Below are 17,777 nucleotides of genomic sequence, written 5' to 3' on the forward strand. Positions count from 1 at the left end.
AGCTTAGTGGGGAAAGTTTCTTAACAGGTTTTACTTCCCTAAATGGTTCCCCTCCCTAAGAGGAAAAACATTTTTCCCCAAAAATGTTGGGGAAATGCCTCCAATTAGAGAGGCATTCCAGGCACCATAACTTTAATATGAATTAATGGCATAGTGTCTGTATTTTTCAAATGAAATTCAGGACATGATGTCTGAAAAAGATTGCTTTTCTTTTTTTTTTATTATTGTGGTAAGTGTGTATGTGGTAAAAAACACATACCTTCAAAGGAGTGGGGAGAGACAGTCCTTCGAAGGGCCTGGGATGAGAACTAGAAATATTTGCCAACGTTAATGAACTATCAAAAGTCTTGATTATTAATTCATTCTAACATAAACCTAATATAGGATTGCTTTTTTGTGTATGTGTGTGATGGAGTCTCTCCCTGTCACCCAGGCTGGAGTGCAATGGCACGATCTTGGCTCACTGCAACCTCTGCCTCCCGGGTTCAAGCGATTCTCCTGCCTCAGCCTCCCAAGTAGCTAGGATTACAGGTGCTCACCACCATGCCTGGCTAATTTTTGTATTTTTAGTATAGATGGGGTTTCACCATGTTGGCCAGACAGGTCTCGAACTCCTGACCTCAGGTGATCCACCTGCCTCGGTCTCCCAAAGTGCTGGGATTACAGGTTTGAGCCACCGTGCCAAGTCATTAACATAGGATTTCAAATCCTTGAAATTTAAAGTTTGTGAACTTCAAACTTGCATGTTCTTGGGAGAATGTAACAAGAAAGAGATTAAAACTGCTGAATAAACTATAATTGTTCTCCAACTTTATCTGGACCTCTAATCTATTACCTCTTCCTTTCTAGCAGCCCTATGTATTCTTTACTTTCCTCCCTATCCAGCTGAGATTTTGTTTCAATTTAGTTTCTTGCCATTACCCTCTCTTTTGCATGCCAATTTCAAGCACAGCTGCAGAAAATCATATAACCAGATTTGCAGGAATTTATGATCAGCAAACTCAACTGGGTTTTCAGTAACAGGTTACATATTATATTTCTCCAGGCAACACACCCTTTCCAACAACTTTCAGATCTTTGCCCTCCTTAGGCCCATTTAAACTTTTTTTCTCCTTTCTCAAGCTTAGTAGGTGATCTTGTCTCCTGCTTGACCAAGAATTGGACTGATAAAACTTTAACTACCAAATCTGTAGGAATACCTACATCTGTACCCATCTATCTTTCCTCTTTGTTAAAATAAAAGAAGGTTCATCCATTCTCCAGGGCCAGCCTCTCTACCTGTTCTCTGGATCCAGTGTCTTCCATCTTTTCAAAGACTTTGTAGAATTAGTAATCCAGTCCTCCTCTTATATTCACCCTCTCAGTCTATACTTGCTCCTCAGCATTTAAAAAATAGTTGTCTGGCCTGGCGCAGTGGCTCATGCCTATAATCCTAGCACTTTGGGAGGCCAAAGCAGGCAGATCACTTGAGGTCAGGAGTTCGAGACCAGCGTGGCCAACCTGGTGAAACCCCGTCTCTACTAAAAAATACAACAATGGCTGGGTGCGGTGGCTCACGCCTGTAATCCCAGCACTTTGGGAGGCCGAGGCAGGCAGATCACGAGGTCAGCAGATAGAGACCATCTTGGCCAACATGGTGAAACCCCATCTCTACTAAAATACAAAAAATTAGCTGGGCGTGGTGGCGTGCTCCTGTAATCCCAGCTACTTGGGAGGCTGAGACAGGAGAATCATTTGAACTCGGGAGGCGGAGTTTGCAGTGAGCTGAGATCATGCCATTGCACTCCAGCCTGGGTGACGGAGCAAGACTCCATCTCAAAAAAAAAAAAAATACAAAAATTAGCCTGGTGTGGTGGTGGGCACCTGTAATCCCAGCTACTTGGGAGGCTGAGGCAGGAGAATTGCTTGAACCCAGTAGGTGGAGGCTGCAGTGAGCCAAAATTGTGCCACTCACTGCACTCCAGCCTGGGCTACAGAGTGAAACTCCATATCAAAAATAAAAAATATTTGTCTTACTTCCCCTTTCCAGGAAAATTTCTTGAAAAGACATTTTATCTCTGCATTTTCTGCTTTCATCTGCATTTTCTCCTCCTACTCCTGATAATCTCAGCATCTTTTCCCCAGCATTCTATGTTCTTGGCTTCTTATCTCTCAGTTTACTTCTTAGTCTCCATTGCTGACTTCGCCTGTATTCATTATTAAATGTTATAGTTCATAGTTTTCTGTCTGAAATCTTCTCATTCTACTCTCTTACTACGTCATCATACTCACTTATAAAACTTGTTACACTTTATGTGCTAATGACTCCAAATCTGTATCCTTTATCCAGACTTCTCTCTTGTTTCTTATATATTGCTGTATCTTTAGGCTTTACACAGTGTCTTTCACTTAGCAGGTGTTCAATAAATGTTTCTTTGTGACTGGCTGACTGACTAAATAAGTAAACTTTATAGTAATTCTTTGTGATTCTTCTTAACAGACCAAGATCAAATCCTTTGTATCCCTAGGTCTAGCACATAGTGGGTACTCACTAAGTGCTTTATAAATGACTGATTGAATAAATAATGAATAAGCACCACAATAAAATAAAATTTCTTAATAAGATGAATGAGTGAATGAAAAAAAACTTTGTGCATTATAGCCAATCAAGACCAAAGACCTTGTTTATTCTCTTTGAAAATGTAACTGGGAGCCAGGCGCAGTGGCTCATGCCTGTAATCCCAACACTTTGGGAGGCCGAGGTGGGCAGATCACAAGGTCAGGAGATTGAGACCATCTTGGCTAACACGGTGAAACCCCGACTCTACTAAAAATACAAAAAATTAGCCGGGTGTTGTGGCGGGCGCCTGTAGTCCCAGCTACTCGGGAGGCTGAGGCAGGAGAATGGCATGAACCCAGGAGGCGGAGCTTGCAGTGAGCTGAGATCGCGCCACTGCACTCCAGCCTGGGCAACAGAGCAAAACTCCGTCTCAAAAAAAAAAAGAAAGAAAGAAAAGAAAAGAAAATGTAACTGGGTAGGCCGGGTGCGGTGGCTCACACCTGTAATCCCAGCATTTTGGGAGGCCAAGGCAGGTGGATCACCTGAGGTCAGGAGTTCGAGACCATCCTGGCCAACATGGTGAAACCCCATCTCTACTAAAAATACAGAAATTAGCTGGGCATGGTGGTGTATGCCTGTAATCCCACCAACTCAGGAGGCTGAGGTGGGAGAATTGCTTGAACCTGGGAGGCGGAGGTTGCAGTGAGCCAAGATCGCACCACTGCATTCCACTCTGGGCAATAAGAGCGAAACTCCATCTCAAAAAAAAAAAAAAAAAAGTAACTGATAACTGGATATAAATTATACTAAAACTTGGTTTAAGAAGACAGTAATTCATTAACAGATAAGTAAAAGTTGCAGATGTGATTGGAATGTTGACTGCATACTCTGTGTGAACTATGAGTAGTGAGAATAAAAAATGTTAATCACCTACCAGGTCTAGTATATACACAGTAGTCACAGACACAGACTCTGGACTGGGTCTATTTGAGAAAGTATTCAAAACCTGCTGTAGGTATATGACTGAGGACACAGTTTCCTCATTTGTGAAATGGGGAAAAATAACTATGCCCACTTTCATAGGGAGGTTGTGAGAATTAAATGAGATAATGCTTGTAAAGCACTTAGCCTAGGACCTGGCACAAAAATAATCATTTAATACCTGCTTGTTATTATTAATGCTATTCCATTTTGATCCAGCTGGTATAGGTGTTAACCATGCTATAGATGAATAATTGCCAAACCTGGCTGCTTATCAGAATCACGTAAGATTTTTAAAATTAAAATTCCTGGGCCTTTCCCAGGCTACTGAATCAGACTGGAAGTAGAATATGTCTTTTTTAAAGTTCCCCAGGTGATTCTGAGCATCAGCCAGGTTTGGCAGTTATGTTACAGAAGATAGACTTGTCTCTAGAAATCATCTGAGTATGAGATATAATCAAGAAAAATATTTCTGGTGTGGAGAAAAAGGAGTCAAGAATGACATCTGTAGTAAGCCAATTGTATATAACCTTTGGAATAAATGGTCATAGTTGTGCTGATTGCCCAAGAACAGACCGTAATGAAAGGAAAGCAGGCACAGCTGAGCCATTTTCAAGGTCCCCCAAATGGAAAGAGAAGCAGAGCAACTGAGCTGTTAAGAGCTGCCAAAATTAATTTAGAGAAGCCACGTAGGATGGGGAAACATGAAAAGAACTTCAGAAGAGAGCTGGTAGAAAAATAAAAATGAAGTTTTTGATATTGCAGGAAGAAAGATTAAGGGAAAATAAATGAAGTAGCTGGGGATGAACAAGAAGTACTATAGGGAAGTATCAGGAAAAAAGAATTCTTGCTGAGGAAAACAAATAAAGAGCATAAACAAAGAACATAAAACTCAGGAGAGAGGTCTCAGGAAGGACAGTAAACACATTTTAAGAGATTCACAGGGAAAAGGCCAAACAGAGCAAGGATAATTGGCCTATTGTAGATGGACTCAAAATCCCAAAGAAACAAGTATTACAAAAAGAGAGGGATAAGGTAAAGCCTAAAGGCAATGACGGCGATAACAAGGGGAAATAAATGAAGGCGCTCAAAAGAAACCTTGAAGAATAATTAAAATTGTGCAAATATGGATAAAGTATAACTTAAGGTAGGAGAGTGTGTAGTACAAAGAGTATGGGACTTAAAAGTCTAGGGGATCATTGAGCAAACATTTATTCAGTGTTTATGGGTATCAGGAAGTTTATGTGCTGTTACCTGTGTGGAATATATTTAGAAAAAAAGTGAAAATATTCTGGAAGCATGATCAGTTCAACAGAGAATATGTGTGGCAAAATGAAGATAATATCTTTTTCTAGTCAGATAATAGTAAGAACTCCAATTAATTTCTCAACAGCAGGGACGTTTTGGCAGTCATTTAGAAGATAAGCATATTCCTAATGACCACAAGGAAATTAAAACTGTGAGGAGAGAGCTGGGTGTGGTGGCCTGAGCCTGTTGTCACAGCTACTGAGTTCGAGTTCAGCCTGGGCAACACAGTGAGACTCCATCTCTAAAAAAAATGAAAAAACAGTGAACTATGAGAAGGAATAGTTAGAAGGGAAGTTAAGCTTTCTTTTGAAGGTGAGGGGATGGTGGTGGAGATATTAAATGAAGGCTCTCAGAGGAAGGGTTAAAGCCAAAGGAGTTAAAGAGCTGGCCGGGCGCGGTGGCTCACGCCTGTAATCCCAGCACTTTGGGAGGCCGAGGCAGGCAAATCACGAGGTCAGGAGTTCCAGACCAGCCTGGCCAACAGGGTGAAACCCCATCTCTACTAAAAATACAAAAAATTAGCTGGGCGTAGTGGCAGGCGCCTGTAATCCCAGCTGCCCAGGAGGCCGAGGCAGGAGAATGGCATGAACCCGGGAGGTGGAGGTTGCAGTGAGCCGAGATTGTGCCACTGCACTCCAGGCTGGGCAACAGAGTGAGACTGTGTCTCAAAAAAAAAAACAAAAAAGAGCTAAAAGACCAGACTGGGCAACATGGCAAAACCCTGTCTGTACCAAAAATACAAAAATGTAGCCAGGAGTGGTCATCTGTGCCTGTGGTCCCAGCTACTCGGGAGGCTAAGGTGGGAGGATCACATGGGCTTGGGAGGCAGAGGTTACAATGAACTGAGATTGTGCTGCTACACTCCACGCTGGGTGGCAGAGGGACTCAGGTTGAATATATATATTCAACTATAGATTGAATTTCCCCACCTCCATTAAAATTTTTTTCCAATGTATAAGAATATGAAAGAGACAGTTCAGGGAAGCTGAAGCCACTCACAGACTAATATTTAAGAAGAGCATACCTCTACCAGTTTCAGAAGCAGATTTAAAATGGAGTACAGAGAACCTGGCATAGCATCATAAAAATTGATTTAAAAAAGTGAGATCCCCCCATCTCTACAAAAGACAAAAAAAATTATCTGGGCGTGGTAGCACATGCCTGTGGTCCCAGCTACTTGGGAGGCTGAGGTGGGAGGATCTTTTGGGCCTGAGAAATCAAGGTTGCAATGAGCTGTGGTCATGCCACTGCACTCTAGCCTGGGCAATAGGGCAAGACCCTGTCTCAAAAAAAGTGTTTTTTTAAATAAAAAACCAAAGTGTTGAAAATGAATACAAAGGATGATGATGTTCTTGGAAGGGCAACAAGTACAAAAAGAGATTAGGTTCTGCAAATGAAGGAATTGGGAAACAAAGTAAAATACAGGCTAGTTGGAAGTTATTACGGAGGAGTTCTGAGTGAGCAAACTGATCAAATACTGTAGTTGTTGGTGTCAGGTTTTTTTTGCTTCCCCTGTAGCTTTCCCTCAGTGATCTCATTCCCATGACCTGGATTACCATTTGAATGTGAATGGCTCTCTGGTCGTCGCCCGAGCTCCATATGTCCAACTGCCTACTGAAGATCTCTTCTTGGATATGTCACAGATGCCTCAAAATCAATAGGTCAAAATCTCAAAAAATCATTTCCCCGATTCTCTCCCTGACCCCAAGTCTGTTCCTCTTCCTGTGTTTCCCTATTACAGAAAATTATATTCTTACTCATCTAGTCACCCCGATTAGAAATCTAAGCATCATACTTGATGTTTCTCCTTTTATGCCTGTATATAATCAATTCCACAAGACTATTCTTCCCCTTTAATATCTCACATGTATTTACCTCTCTTTTCTGATTCTATTAGTTTAGACCAGAAATTGAAAAGACCTTTTCTGTAAAAGTCCAGATAGCAAATACTTTAGGCTTTGCAGGCCATATAGTCTCTGCCACAACCACTGTAGCTCAAAAGCAGCCATATACAATATGTAAACAAATTAGTGTGGCTATTTTCCCATAAAACTTTATTTGTAGACACTGAAGTTTCATTTTCATGTAATTCATGTATCATAAAATCTTCTTTTGATTTTTTCCTTCAGCTATTTAAAAAAAAAAAATGTAACAGTCATCCTTAGCTTCCTTCCCTACAAAAACAGGCTCACAGGCCATAGTTTGCCCACCCCTGACTTAGACCAACATTCTCACCTATAATATGGCAGTAGTACTTGGTCTCCCTCCTTCTCATCTTGCCTACTCTGGTCTACTCTTCATGTTGCAGCCAGACTGACTTTTTAAAATTGCAAATTGGAACTGGGTGCGCGTGGCTCACGCCCATAATCCCAGCACTTTGGGAGGCCGAGGTGGGTGGATTGCCTGAAGTCAGGAGTTTGAGACCAGCCTGATCAATGTGGTGAAACCCTGTCTCTACTAAAAATACAAAAATTAGCTGTGTGTGGTGGTGTGTGCCTGTAGTCCAAGCTACTTGGGAGGCTAAGGCAGGAGAACCACTTGAACCTGGGACGTGGAGGTTGCAGTGAGCAGAGATTGGGTCACTGCACTCCAGCCTGGGCAACAGACCGACACTCTGTCTCAAAAAAAAAAAAAAAAAATTGGAAGTTGAGTTTTACTACCTTGTTAAAAGAACTTTAAAGATTGACCATAGCTTACAGGATGAATCCATGTTTCTTGGAAGACCCTTCATAACTGTGAACCTTACTTACCTTTCTAGCCATATTTCTTACCAGTTCTCCCTAATTCTCTGTTGCAGCTACTGGGAATCGTTTATAATTCCTAGAATGTTAAGTGTTTTTCATATCTAAGTTTTGACACGTGCCTTGAATGCCTTTCCTCCTTATCTTCTCCCTACTTATACCTGGTTCCTGCAGGACTCATATCAGTCATCATCATCATCTCCAGAAGCCTTCTCTCACTCCATGAAGGCTGTATTAAATCCTTCTATTAAGTTCGCCCATCATGTCTGTAGAACCGAATGATAGCATTTACGGTATTATGATTGCCTATTTACTTGACTCCCCTCCTAAATAGTAAGCTCCTTGAGTACATAGTGTTTGTCTGTTGTGTTATCCTCAGTTTCCATTTTTCTTTTTTTGAGATGGGGTCTTGCTCCATTGCCCAGACTGAAGTGCAGTGGCTTGATTATGGCTGATTGCACTCCTGACTTCTGGGCTCAAGTGATCTTCCCACCTCAGCCTCCCAAGTAGCTGGGACTATAGGCATATGCCACCATGCTCGACTAATCTGTTTATTTATTTATTTTTTATTAGAGATGAGATCTCACTGTGTTTCCAGGCTGGTCTTGAATTCCTGAGTTTGAATGATCCTCCTGCCTCAGCCTCCAAAATGCTGGGATCATAGGCATGAGCCACCATGCCTGGCCTTCCAGTTTCCTGTATGATACCCCATAGTAATGTGTGAGTGGGGTTTTTGTTTGGTTGGTTGGTTTTGTTTTCATTTTTGTTTTTGAAACAGGGTCTCGCTCTGTCATCTTGGGTAGGAGTGCCGTGGTGCAGTCACAGCTCACTGCAACCTCAACCTTTAGGCTCAATCAGTCCTCCCACCTCAGCCTGTCAAGTATCCGGGCCTATAGGCATGCACCACTGTGCCTGGCTAAGTTTTTGTATTTTTTGTAGAGAGGGGATTTTGCCATGTTGCCCAGAGTAGTCTCAAACTCCTGGCCTCAGGTGATCTGCCTGCCTTAGCCTCCCAAAGTGTTGGGATTACAAGCGTGAGCCACTGCACCTGGCCATTTTTGTTTGTTTTACATTTTAAAAATTGACGTATAATTCATGTACCATAAAATTTATCCTGTTCAAGTGTACAATTTAGTGCATTTTACTATATCTAAAATGTTGAGCAACTATCACCATGGTCTAATTCCAGAACGTTTTCATCACCCCCAAAAGAAACCTTGTGCTCAACAAAAAGTCACTCCTCATTCCTTCCTGCCCCCAGCCCCTGGCAGCCACTAATCTACTTTCTTTCTTTATGGCTTTACCTATTCTGTACATTTCATATCAATGCTATCAGATAATATTTGAACTTTTGTGACTGTCTTTTTTCATTTAGCATATATAATGTTTTCCAAGTTCATCCATATTTTATCATGTACTAGTACTTTATTCCTTTTTTCTTACTGAATATCAACATTATATTTCATTATTTATTTATTTTTTGAGATAGGGTCTTGCTCTGTCTCCCAGGCTGGAGTACACTGGTGCAATCCTAGCTCACTGCAGCCTCAAACTCCTGGGCTCAAGTGATCCTCCTACCTCAGTCACCTAAGTAGCTAGGACTACAGACATGTTCCACCATGCCTGGCTAATTTCATTTTTTATTTTCTTTAGTTTTTGTAGGTCTCACTGTGTTGGCCAGCCTGGTCTTGAACTGCTGGCCTCAAGTGATCCTCTTGCTTTGGCCTTCCAAACTACTGGGATTCTAGGCATAAACCACTGTGTCCGACCTAGCTGTATATTTTAAACTTCATTCTTCAAAGCACCCAGGACTTGGGGGGAGAAAAAGAGGGACCCACTAGACTCCTTCTCTTGCTTCACCTAGAACATTTATATTTTCATCTATTTATGGACAAACTTTTATTTTAAATTTGAAAGTCGTGGGCTCTCAGATTGAAGAATACACTCTACCTGGGACTGAAAGATACTCCATGGTCTTTTTACTCCATCTTTCTTTCCAACTCTTCTTTTCATGTGCTCCAGTCAGACAGTATGTTGGTGGAGTCTTGAGGTATACCTCATGCTTTCTTGCCACTGTATCTTTTCTTATACCATCTCCTCCATCTGAAATGCCCCTTTCCCATCTGTTTAAATTTTTACCTAACTTTCAATGCCTAATTCAGATATAATCAATTCCATGAAGTTTTCCCGGATCTCTGGATTCTTGTAGTAATTATACTGCTTTAGATGGTGCCTTGTCTAATTCCTTGAGACTACTCTCATGTTTTCTTAGTTGTTTTATACTTTCCCATTGAGTGGCTTGACATGGGATGGTGGGGGACTGGGGGCTGGGGGTGACTATAACAGATTGCATGGGCCAGGCATTGTGCCTCACTCCTGTAATCCCAGCACTTTGGGAAACCAAGGCAAGAGGATTGCTTAAGCCCGGGAATTCAAGAACAGCCTGGGCAACATAGCAAGACCTCATCTCTACTAAAAATAAAAAAATTAACCTGGCATGGTGGCAAATGCCTGTAGTCCCAGCTACTCAGGAGGCTGAGGTGGGAGGATCGCTTGAGCCCTGCAGATGGAGACTGCAGCGAGCTGTTTTGCCACTGCACTCCAGCCTGGGCTGCAGAGTGAGAACATGTCTCAAAAAAAAAAAAAAAAAAAAGGGGGGGATAGCATGAGGGAGATCTTTGTGATCATAAAAGTATTCTGCATCTTGATTGCGATGGTAGTTATACAAATCTGCATATATTTTAAAATGACACAGAGCTATACATTCATATTGTACCAATGTCAGTTTCCTGGTTTTGATGTTGTACTGTAGTTACATAAGATGTACCCATTGTGGGAAATTATGTGAATTGTGTGAAGGTTACCTGGGACCTCTCTTTGCTATCTTTGCAATTTCCTGTGAATCTGTAATTAATTTTAAAATAAAAAGTTTAGGTTGGCCATGGTGGTTCATGCATGTAATCCCAGCACTTTGGGAGGCCAGCAGGAGAATCACTTGAGTCCAAGAGTTCAAGACCAGCCTGGGCAACATAGCAAGACCCCGTCTCTGCAAAAAAATATATTTTTAAAAATTAACTGGGTATTATGATACATACCTGTAGTCTCAGCTACTTGAGAGCCTGAGATAGGAGGATAGACTTGGGCCCTGGAGGTCAAGGCTGCAGTGAACCGTGATTGCATCACTGTACTCCAGCCTGGTTCACAAAGCAAGACTCTGAAAAGAAAAAGTTTAAAAATATATTCTTCAGGCCAGGCATGGTGGCTCATGCCTGTAATCCCAGCACTTTGGGAGGCAGAGGCCGGCAGACCACTTGAAGTCAGGAGTTCGAGACCAGCCTGGCCAACATGGTAAAACCCCATCTCTACTAAAAATACAAAGATTAGCTGGGTGTGGTGGTGCGCACCTGCGGTCCCAGCTACTTGGAGGCTGAGGCAGCAGAATATCTTGAACCTGGGAGGCGGAGGTTGCAGTGAGCTGAGATCGCACCACTGCACCGCAGCCTGGGTGACAGAGTGAGACTCAGTATAAAAAAAAAATCATTTTTCCATGGTGCTACTTCTGATTAATGTGAATCTGCCTGTGCCTTCCAAAGTAAAGTTACTTTGGGGTAGACAAGAGATGTATTTTTAGTGATATTTTAGTTACATTTTACAATTAGAACAAACTTGTCTAAAGCAATAACTGAGACAGAGTGGTTAGTTCCCTGTCTACGAGGTCCTGGCTTATCCAAGGTCTTATTTTAATTTTTAAGTCGACTGGTAAGCCTTTGAGTCATGTTTTTGTATTCTTTTAAGTTCTTAGTATTCTTATGTACTGGCTCCTAGAAGACAGTGACCATAGCTCTGAGTTTTAGAAAAAAATCATTATGTGATGTTCAGTTCAAACTTTAAAACTTTTAAAGTTGTTACATTGTTTATCAATTGAAATGAATTTTCTTGTGCAAATTTAAAGTAAGCATTACAAGATCAGAATTATTGCTGATTTTTTTTGGAAAGAGGTAGAGTATAAATAAATAACCAGAGTTTTTTGTTTGCATTTATGATCAAGCTCAAAGTGAATATGAACCAAAAAAATGAGGAAAACTACATATTTGTTAGTAAAATGAGAACTTAATTTTTTTTCAGGTTAAACTACAGAACAACATATCGTATCAGATGGCAGACATACATCATTTAAAGGGTAAGAACCTTAATTACAGATTAAAGATAAACCAAGGTCACTAAATGCCTAAAATTGTGAAGAATTAAGAAATAGTAAATTAGCCTAATGAAATACAATTTTCTGAACAAACTCCTCTGATGGTAAAACATTTATCCTTTTGCCTTAAGATGTAATAAATTATTTAATGATGCTTTATATATGATAAATCCAAGTTAAAATTTGAGATCTGTGTCTTAACCTTGAGCTATAGACAGGGTTATGCAATGAAATGTTCTTAAGAGAATACTCAAAAAAAAATTGAGCTGTAGCTTCAGAAGCCATCAAATTTCTAGGGAAAAGGTGAGAAGTGTTCCCTCTGTACTGTGTCCAGTCTGCTAAATTAATTCATTCAGGTCTAGGGATGCTTTGGATAGAGCCTCCAAGCTTAAGGTTTTAGATACCCTGGGAACAGAAAGAAACCTGGAAAATAGATAAATATATAATAAATAAATAATAATAAATATAAAAATACACACACATATTTTTACTTGGATGAAGTGATAAAGAGGTACTACAGCTTTTATGGAGAAAAAAAAAAAGCCCTGCAATCTGCTTATGTTACTTCATGCCATCGCTGTTAGCCTTTGAAGTTTGGGATCTGAGGAACAATCCTCATCTCCCTCACACCCTTTGGTTATAATACTGTATTTTAAAATTTTGCATGCATTGTCTCTAGGTTTATGTATGTGGGTAGTACATGCTCTCTAGCTTCATAAATATCCTTTATTCTATTATCCTTTTGAGCCTCTTTAGATATACTTAGATAATCTATTTTTATTGTCCTCTCGAAGTAGCCAACCTTAGCTGGCTTTGTAATGTAGTAAAATTTTTCTCCTTACCTAGCACAATCAATAGGAAGTGTTTTTGTGTGTTGTAACCCTAAAATAAGTTGTTGATTTCCTATTATCCATGATTTAGAACAGCTTTGATTTTCTGTTAGAAATGCTTTCTGGGTCGTCACATGGGTTTTTGTTGCATCTGTGTCCATGTTCTCTTTTTGACTCACCAAAATATATTAGGATGACACAGAAGATGCCACAGTGTCAGTGCTGCTTCCAACTTGCAATTTTTACAAATGCTTTCACTTGTCATCAAAGTATACTTCTTATTAAATGTTAAGAAATACTATTAGGGCTTATTAAAGCAGTAACTTAATGCTTATTAACTGTTTATTAAATAGATCAGTTGAATAAGAAGTCCTGTGGCTTCTGTTAGTATGTGTCAACAAAAATGACAACCTGTGTTACTGAGTAAAAATCTTTATTGTACCATATGTGTTGGAGTAGATCTTGAGATATTTTGAAATTGTGTATGATACTCTTCAGCAGAGAAAAAGGTCTTGATTTGTATGTATAGCTATACAACTTTTGGTTTTGAAGCTTGGACTCTTAAATTTGAATTTAAAAATTTAAAATTGAAATTCAATAATGTGACTGTTGCAACTGGAATGATTTCTACTGAAACAAACTTCTTGAAAACTTGCCTTTTATAGGCAAGTTTTCTTTGAAATTAATATCTGCTATAGTAGAATTAATAGACACTAAGACACTTGAGATGGTTTATATTTTCTTGGAAATAAAAGAAAGTTGGTTTTTTCAATCATTGAGATAATAAATTGACATTCTACTATCAGATTTATTTTGATTAGCTTACCTTGTTTTTATGCCTGTTACTGAAAGAAAGTTCGAAGTCAAAGTTTTCTAGAAGTAATTTTCTTTTTTTTTTTTAAAGCTGGCCCCAGGCAACCCATTTCTTACCTATCCCTAATCTTTTGAAGTTAAACTAAGGGAGTACAGCCATGTCTTTCTATAACATAACTGGTGTTGCTTTCAAAGATAGAGCGTCCTGTACAATCAACCTGACTCATGTTAACTTACTCTAAGAGTTCTGCTACGGTGACCTGGAGCAGCCACGCTAGACAGAATATCTCTGGGTTCATATAAAGAAAACACATGCCAATCAGTCAAAAGTAAAATTGATTTTTTTTTAACCTTTATTTAAGTTCAGGGGTACATGTGCAGGATGTGCAGGTTTGTTACATAGGTAAACATGTGTCATGGGGGGCTTTATTATACAGATTATTTCATCTCCCAGGTATTAAGCCTAGTATCCATCAGTTATTTTTCCTGATCCTCTTTCTCCTTTGTTTTGCTTTCTGGTCTTCTTACTTTTCCCCTTGCAAATCTCTGTTTTGACCCACTGGAAATCACCAATTACCTCCCTGCTTTATGATCTTTCTCTGTATTCAAATAGGAAATAATCATATTTTACATGGGCTAAAACTCATATTAATGTTTTATTTTTCTTTGTCAATTGTATTTTAAATCTTTTATCTTCAATTACAAAGGAAAATTTTATTTCCTGATAGATGAATTTCAAATACCATCAATGGGAAGCTTTGTGGGGGGACAGAGAAGCCATCCAAGAATCTTAAAATCATACTAAGCCTCAGGTTCATTCTGAAGCTATTTCAGGTATTTTACAGCATAGCCTGAATCAGAAGGGACTGTAATCTTTTTGTTCCCTTTTTCCCGAGGAGAATGAGTCCTAAAGATCACCAATTGAAGTCTCTTTCTGGTAGTTGTTAAGTTTTGTTTGTTTTTTAGTTACAGTTTTTAAATTTAGCTTTCAGTTCTAGAAACTATCCAGCCTGAGCACAGGTTTACTGAACTAGCTAGTTCGATCCCTTAGCCACAAGGCTTTTTGCTACTGCTTCCTACTGTGATCTCATTGTCTCTATAGAATCAGCATTCATAGCTGGGGCCAGGGTTTCTGGTACCTCTGGCCTGCTGTATCTTAGGAGATGGAGACAGGGATCAGGCAACAAGCTGAAAGGGTTTTTTATGGCTACCTGGCCACCACAGATCCATCACTTTTATTTGAGATGGGGGGTAAATCAACCATGTTTACATATTGGAGAATTAATATTATAAAAAGAGAAATTTGGCTGGGCACGGTGGCTCACGCTTGTAATCCCAGCACTTTGGGAGGCTGAGGCGGGCAGATCACGAGGTCAGGAGTTCGAGACCAGCCTGGCCAACACAGTGAAAACCTGTCTCTCCTAAAAATAAAAAAATTAGCTGGGCATGGTGGTGGGTGCCTGTAATCCCAGCAACTCAGGAGGCTGAGGCAGGAGAATCACTTGAACCTGGGAGGCAGAGGTTACAGTGAGCCGAGATCGCGCCACTGCACTCCATCCTGGGCAACAGAGCTAGAGACTCTGTCTCAAAAAAAAAAAAGAAATTTAAAATGTGGCTTGAATATGCAAAGATAATGATTAACTACAAATATTTTATATGAATCATTGATTTTTTTCATACTTGATTATTATACAATAGTTATTATGCATATTGTTAAACATTATGTGTCTCAGCAGATGATTATGTGACTTAAATTTTTATTCTTCGTTATTGCCACAGTTATAATTCCACAATAAAATTTAGAAAGTATAGAAAAAAGTATATGTTCAAAATCCTACTGTCAAACACATTCACTGATAGCACTTTGATATATTTTTATTCGTCTTTTTTTTTGCATGGATGCAATTATATGTTTACATCTGCTGTTTAAAAACATCTGCTTTTTACTTTTATTTTTTTATTTATAGTTTTTTTTTTTTTTTCCGAGACGGATTCTCGCTCTGTTGTCCAGGCTGGAGTTCAGTGGCATGATCTCGGTTTGCTGTAACCTCCGCCACTCGGGTTCAAGTGATTTTCCTGCCTCAGCTTCCTGAGTAGCTGGGATTACAGGCATGCGCCACCACACCTGGCTAATTTTTGTGTTTTTAGTACAGATGGGATTTCAGCTTGTTGGCGAGGCTGGTCTCGAACTCCTGGCCTCATGTGATCCACCCTTCTCGGCCCCCCAAAGTGCTGGTATTGCAGGTGTGAGCCACTGTGCCTAGCCAACATCTGCTTTTTTTTTTTTTGTCTCGCTCTGTCACTCAGGCTAGAGTGCACAGTGGCGTAATCTCGGCTCACTGTAAGCTCCACCTTCTGAGTTCAAGTGATTCTCCTGCCTCAGCCTCCCAAGTAGCTGGGATTACAGGCTCAGACCACCATGCTTAGTTAATTTTTGTATTTTTAGTAGAGACATGGTTTTACCATGTTGGCCAGGCTGGTCTCGAACTCCTGACCTCAGGCGATCCACCCGCCTCCACCTCCCAAAGTGTTGGGATTACAGGCATGAGCCACCACGCCCAGCCCCAACATCTGCTTTTTAAAAACAGCCAGGCATGGTGGCTCACGTCTGTAATCCCAGCACTTTGAGAGATTTAGGCAGAAGGATCGCTTGAGCTCAGGAGTTCGAGACCAGCCTGGGCAAAATAGTGAGACCATCTCTATAAATACACGTATATATCTATATCTCCCTTTTTACTCAGGAAAGTGGCTGTATATATATCTCCCAAGTATTTTTGGAGTGCTTTTAGAGGAATAAGACTAATTCTGTAACCCTTCTGTAAAAAATAGATGTTATAGTATTGGTACATTATGGCTAGATGTTATATTTTAATCTTAATAGCTGTTGCTTATACAGTATAGGCCCCTGTTTTCATTTCTAAAAATTATCTTAATACTACTTTTGCTTAACTGCTAAGGCTGTTAGCTGTTTTTAAAATCACCTATCTGTGAAATTAACATTCACTCTTTTCCGCCTGCATTTCTTTTGTCTGTAGGCTTAGATCACGAGGGAATGAAATCTAGAACATGTGTGGCTGGTGATTATGGATTAAACATTTACAAACAAGTGTTTGGCCAGGTTATAATTTACTATCCAGTTTGGAATTTCACGTGATTCATTTCCACTAAAAAAAATTCAGTCCTAGTCCAGAAATTATGAGCTTTGAAAATGGAATTTTGGGATATGTAGAGCTACCATCCATAGCCGAACTAGAAATGTATCTAAAGTGATTGGCACCTATGTTGGTAGTCGAATGTGATTTAAAATGAGAAAGAAAACTTAAAATTTGTACCCATAGTACCTTTTTTCCTACTTTAATAAAGCAGATAGATTTGAAGAGATAGGTAGTTTTTTGTATTGTCTCCACAGCTTAGCATGTGTCTATACAAAGTGTAACAATGTGTAATTTAAAGAATATTTTGGGTTGATGTGAAAGCCACTGAAGCTATATTTTTTTAAAAATAAATGTTACTGGTCAGGCATGGTGGCTCATGCCTTTAATCCCAGCACTTTGGGAGGCTGTGGTGGCCAGATTGCTTGAGCCCACAAGTTTGAGACCAGCCTGGGCAACATGGCTAACCCATATCTACTAAAAAATACAAAAATTAGCCGGATGTGGTGTTGCACACCTGTAGTCTCAGCTGTCTGGGAGGTTGAGGTGAGAGGATCACTTGAGCTCAGGAGGTGCAGGTTGCAGTGAGCCAAGATTGCACCACTGCACTCTAACCTGAGTGACAGATCAAGACCCTATCTCAAATAAATAAATGAATAAATTTTATTGACCATGAATGTGTTACAAAAGGCTATTAAATGTGGTGTTTGTTATATAATTTAATTTCCTGGGAGTATTACTAAAGAAATTGAGAATTATGTATAATTAAAAAAACATCCCATAGCTTCTGAATAGGAAGCATTACAATGAGTGAACTTGATTCCTTTGGTTCTTACCTTGGGTGGATAGAGCAACTTGCTGAGCTTCGTCAGGAGTTTCTTCGACAAGAAGACCAGCTTCAGGACTATAGGAAGAACAATACTTACCTTGTGAAGAGGTTAGAATATGAAAGGTAAGATGTTACATGCAACATATGTTTATGAATCTAAAATATTTGTCCAGCTTTTGGACTCAGTTCATTTCTTTCTCTCTGACTTTTGTTTCCCTTTTTTTCTCTTCTTTCATTTTGTTAAGCCTTTTAAATTCCTTTTCTATTATCTTTCTTTAGCTCTTTGAAATCCAGACTCTTTTATTTTGATAAATTAAACAGCATGAAGTATCTCTTAGAGGGCATGTTGAGTTTGTGTATGTTGTAGAATTCATTGTGAGACAGAA

General features: G+C 39.7%; 1 protein-coding gene across 2 annotated transcripts in view; it reads left to right on the top strand.

Moving 5' to 3' along the window:
- The window catches only part of GOLM2 (golgi membrane protein 2), a 130,774-nt gene that overhangs the window by 22,920 nt on the left and 90,077 nt on the right, over positions 1-17,777 (top strand). For both annotated transcript variants that reach the window (XM_019011201.4, XM_031002311.3), the window contains exons 2-3: positions 11,695-11,749; positions 17,412-17,514. In XM_019011201.4, the coding sequence (XP_018866746.2) occupies positions 11,695-11,749; positions 17,412-17,514 (158 nt within the window). The remainder of the gene's footprint in view (positions 1-11,694; positions 11,750-17,411; positions 17,515-17,777) is intronic.

The sequence above is a fragment of the Gorilla gorilla genome, chromosome 16, assembly GCF_029281585.2.
Source record: "Gorilla gorilla gorilla isolate KB3781 chromosome 16, NHGRI_mGorGor1-v2.1_pri, whole genome shotgun sequence".
Taxonomy (NCBI): Eukaryota; Metazoa; Chordata; class Mammalia; order Primates; family Hominidae; genus Gorilla; species Gorilla gorilla.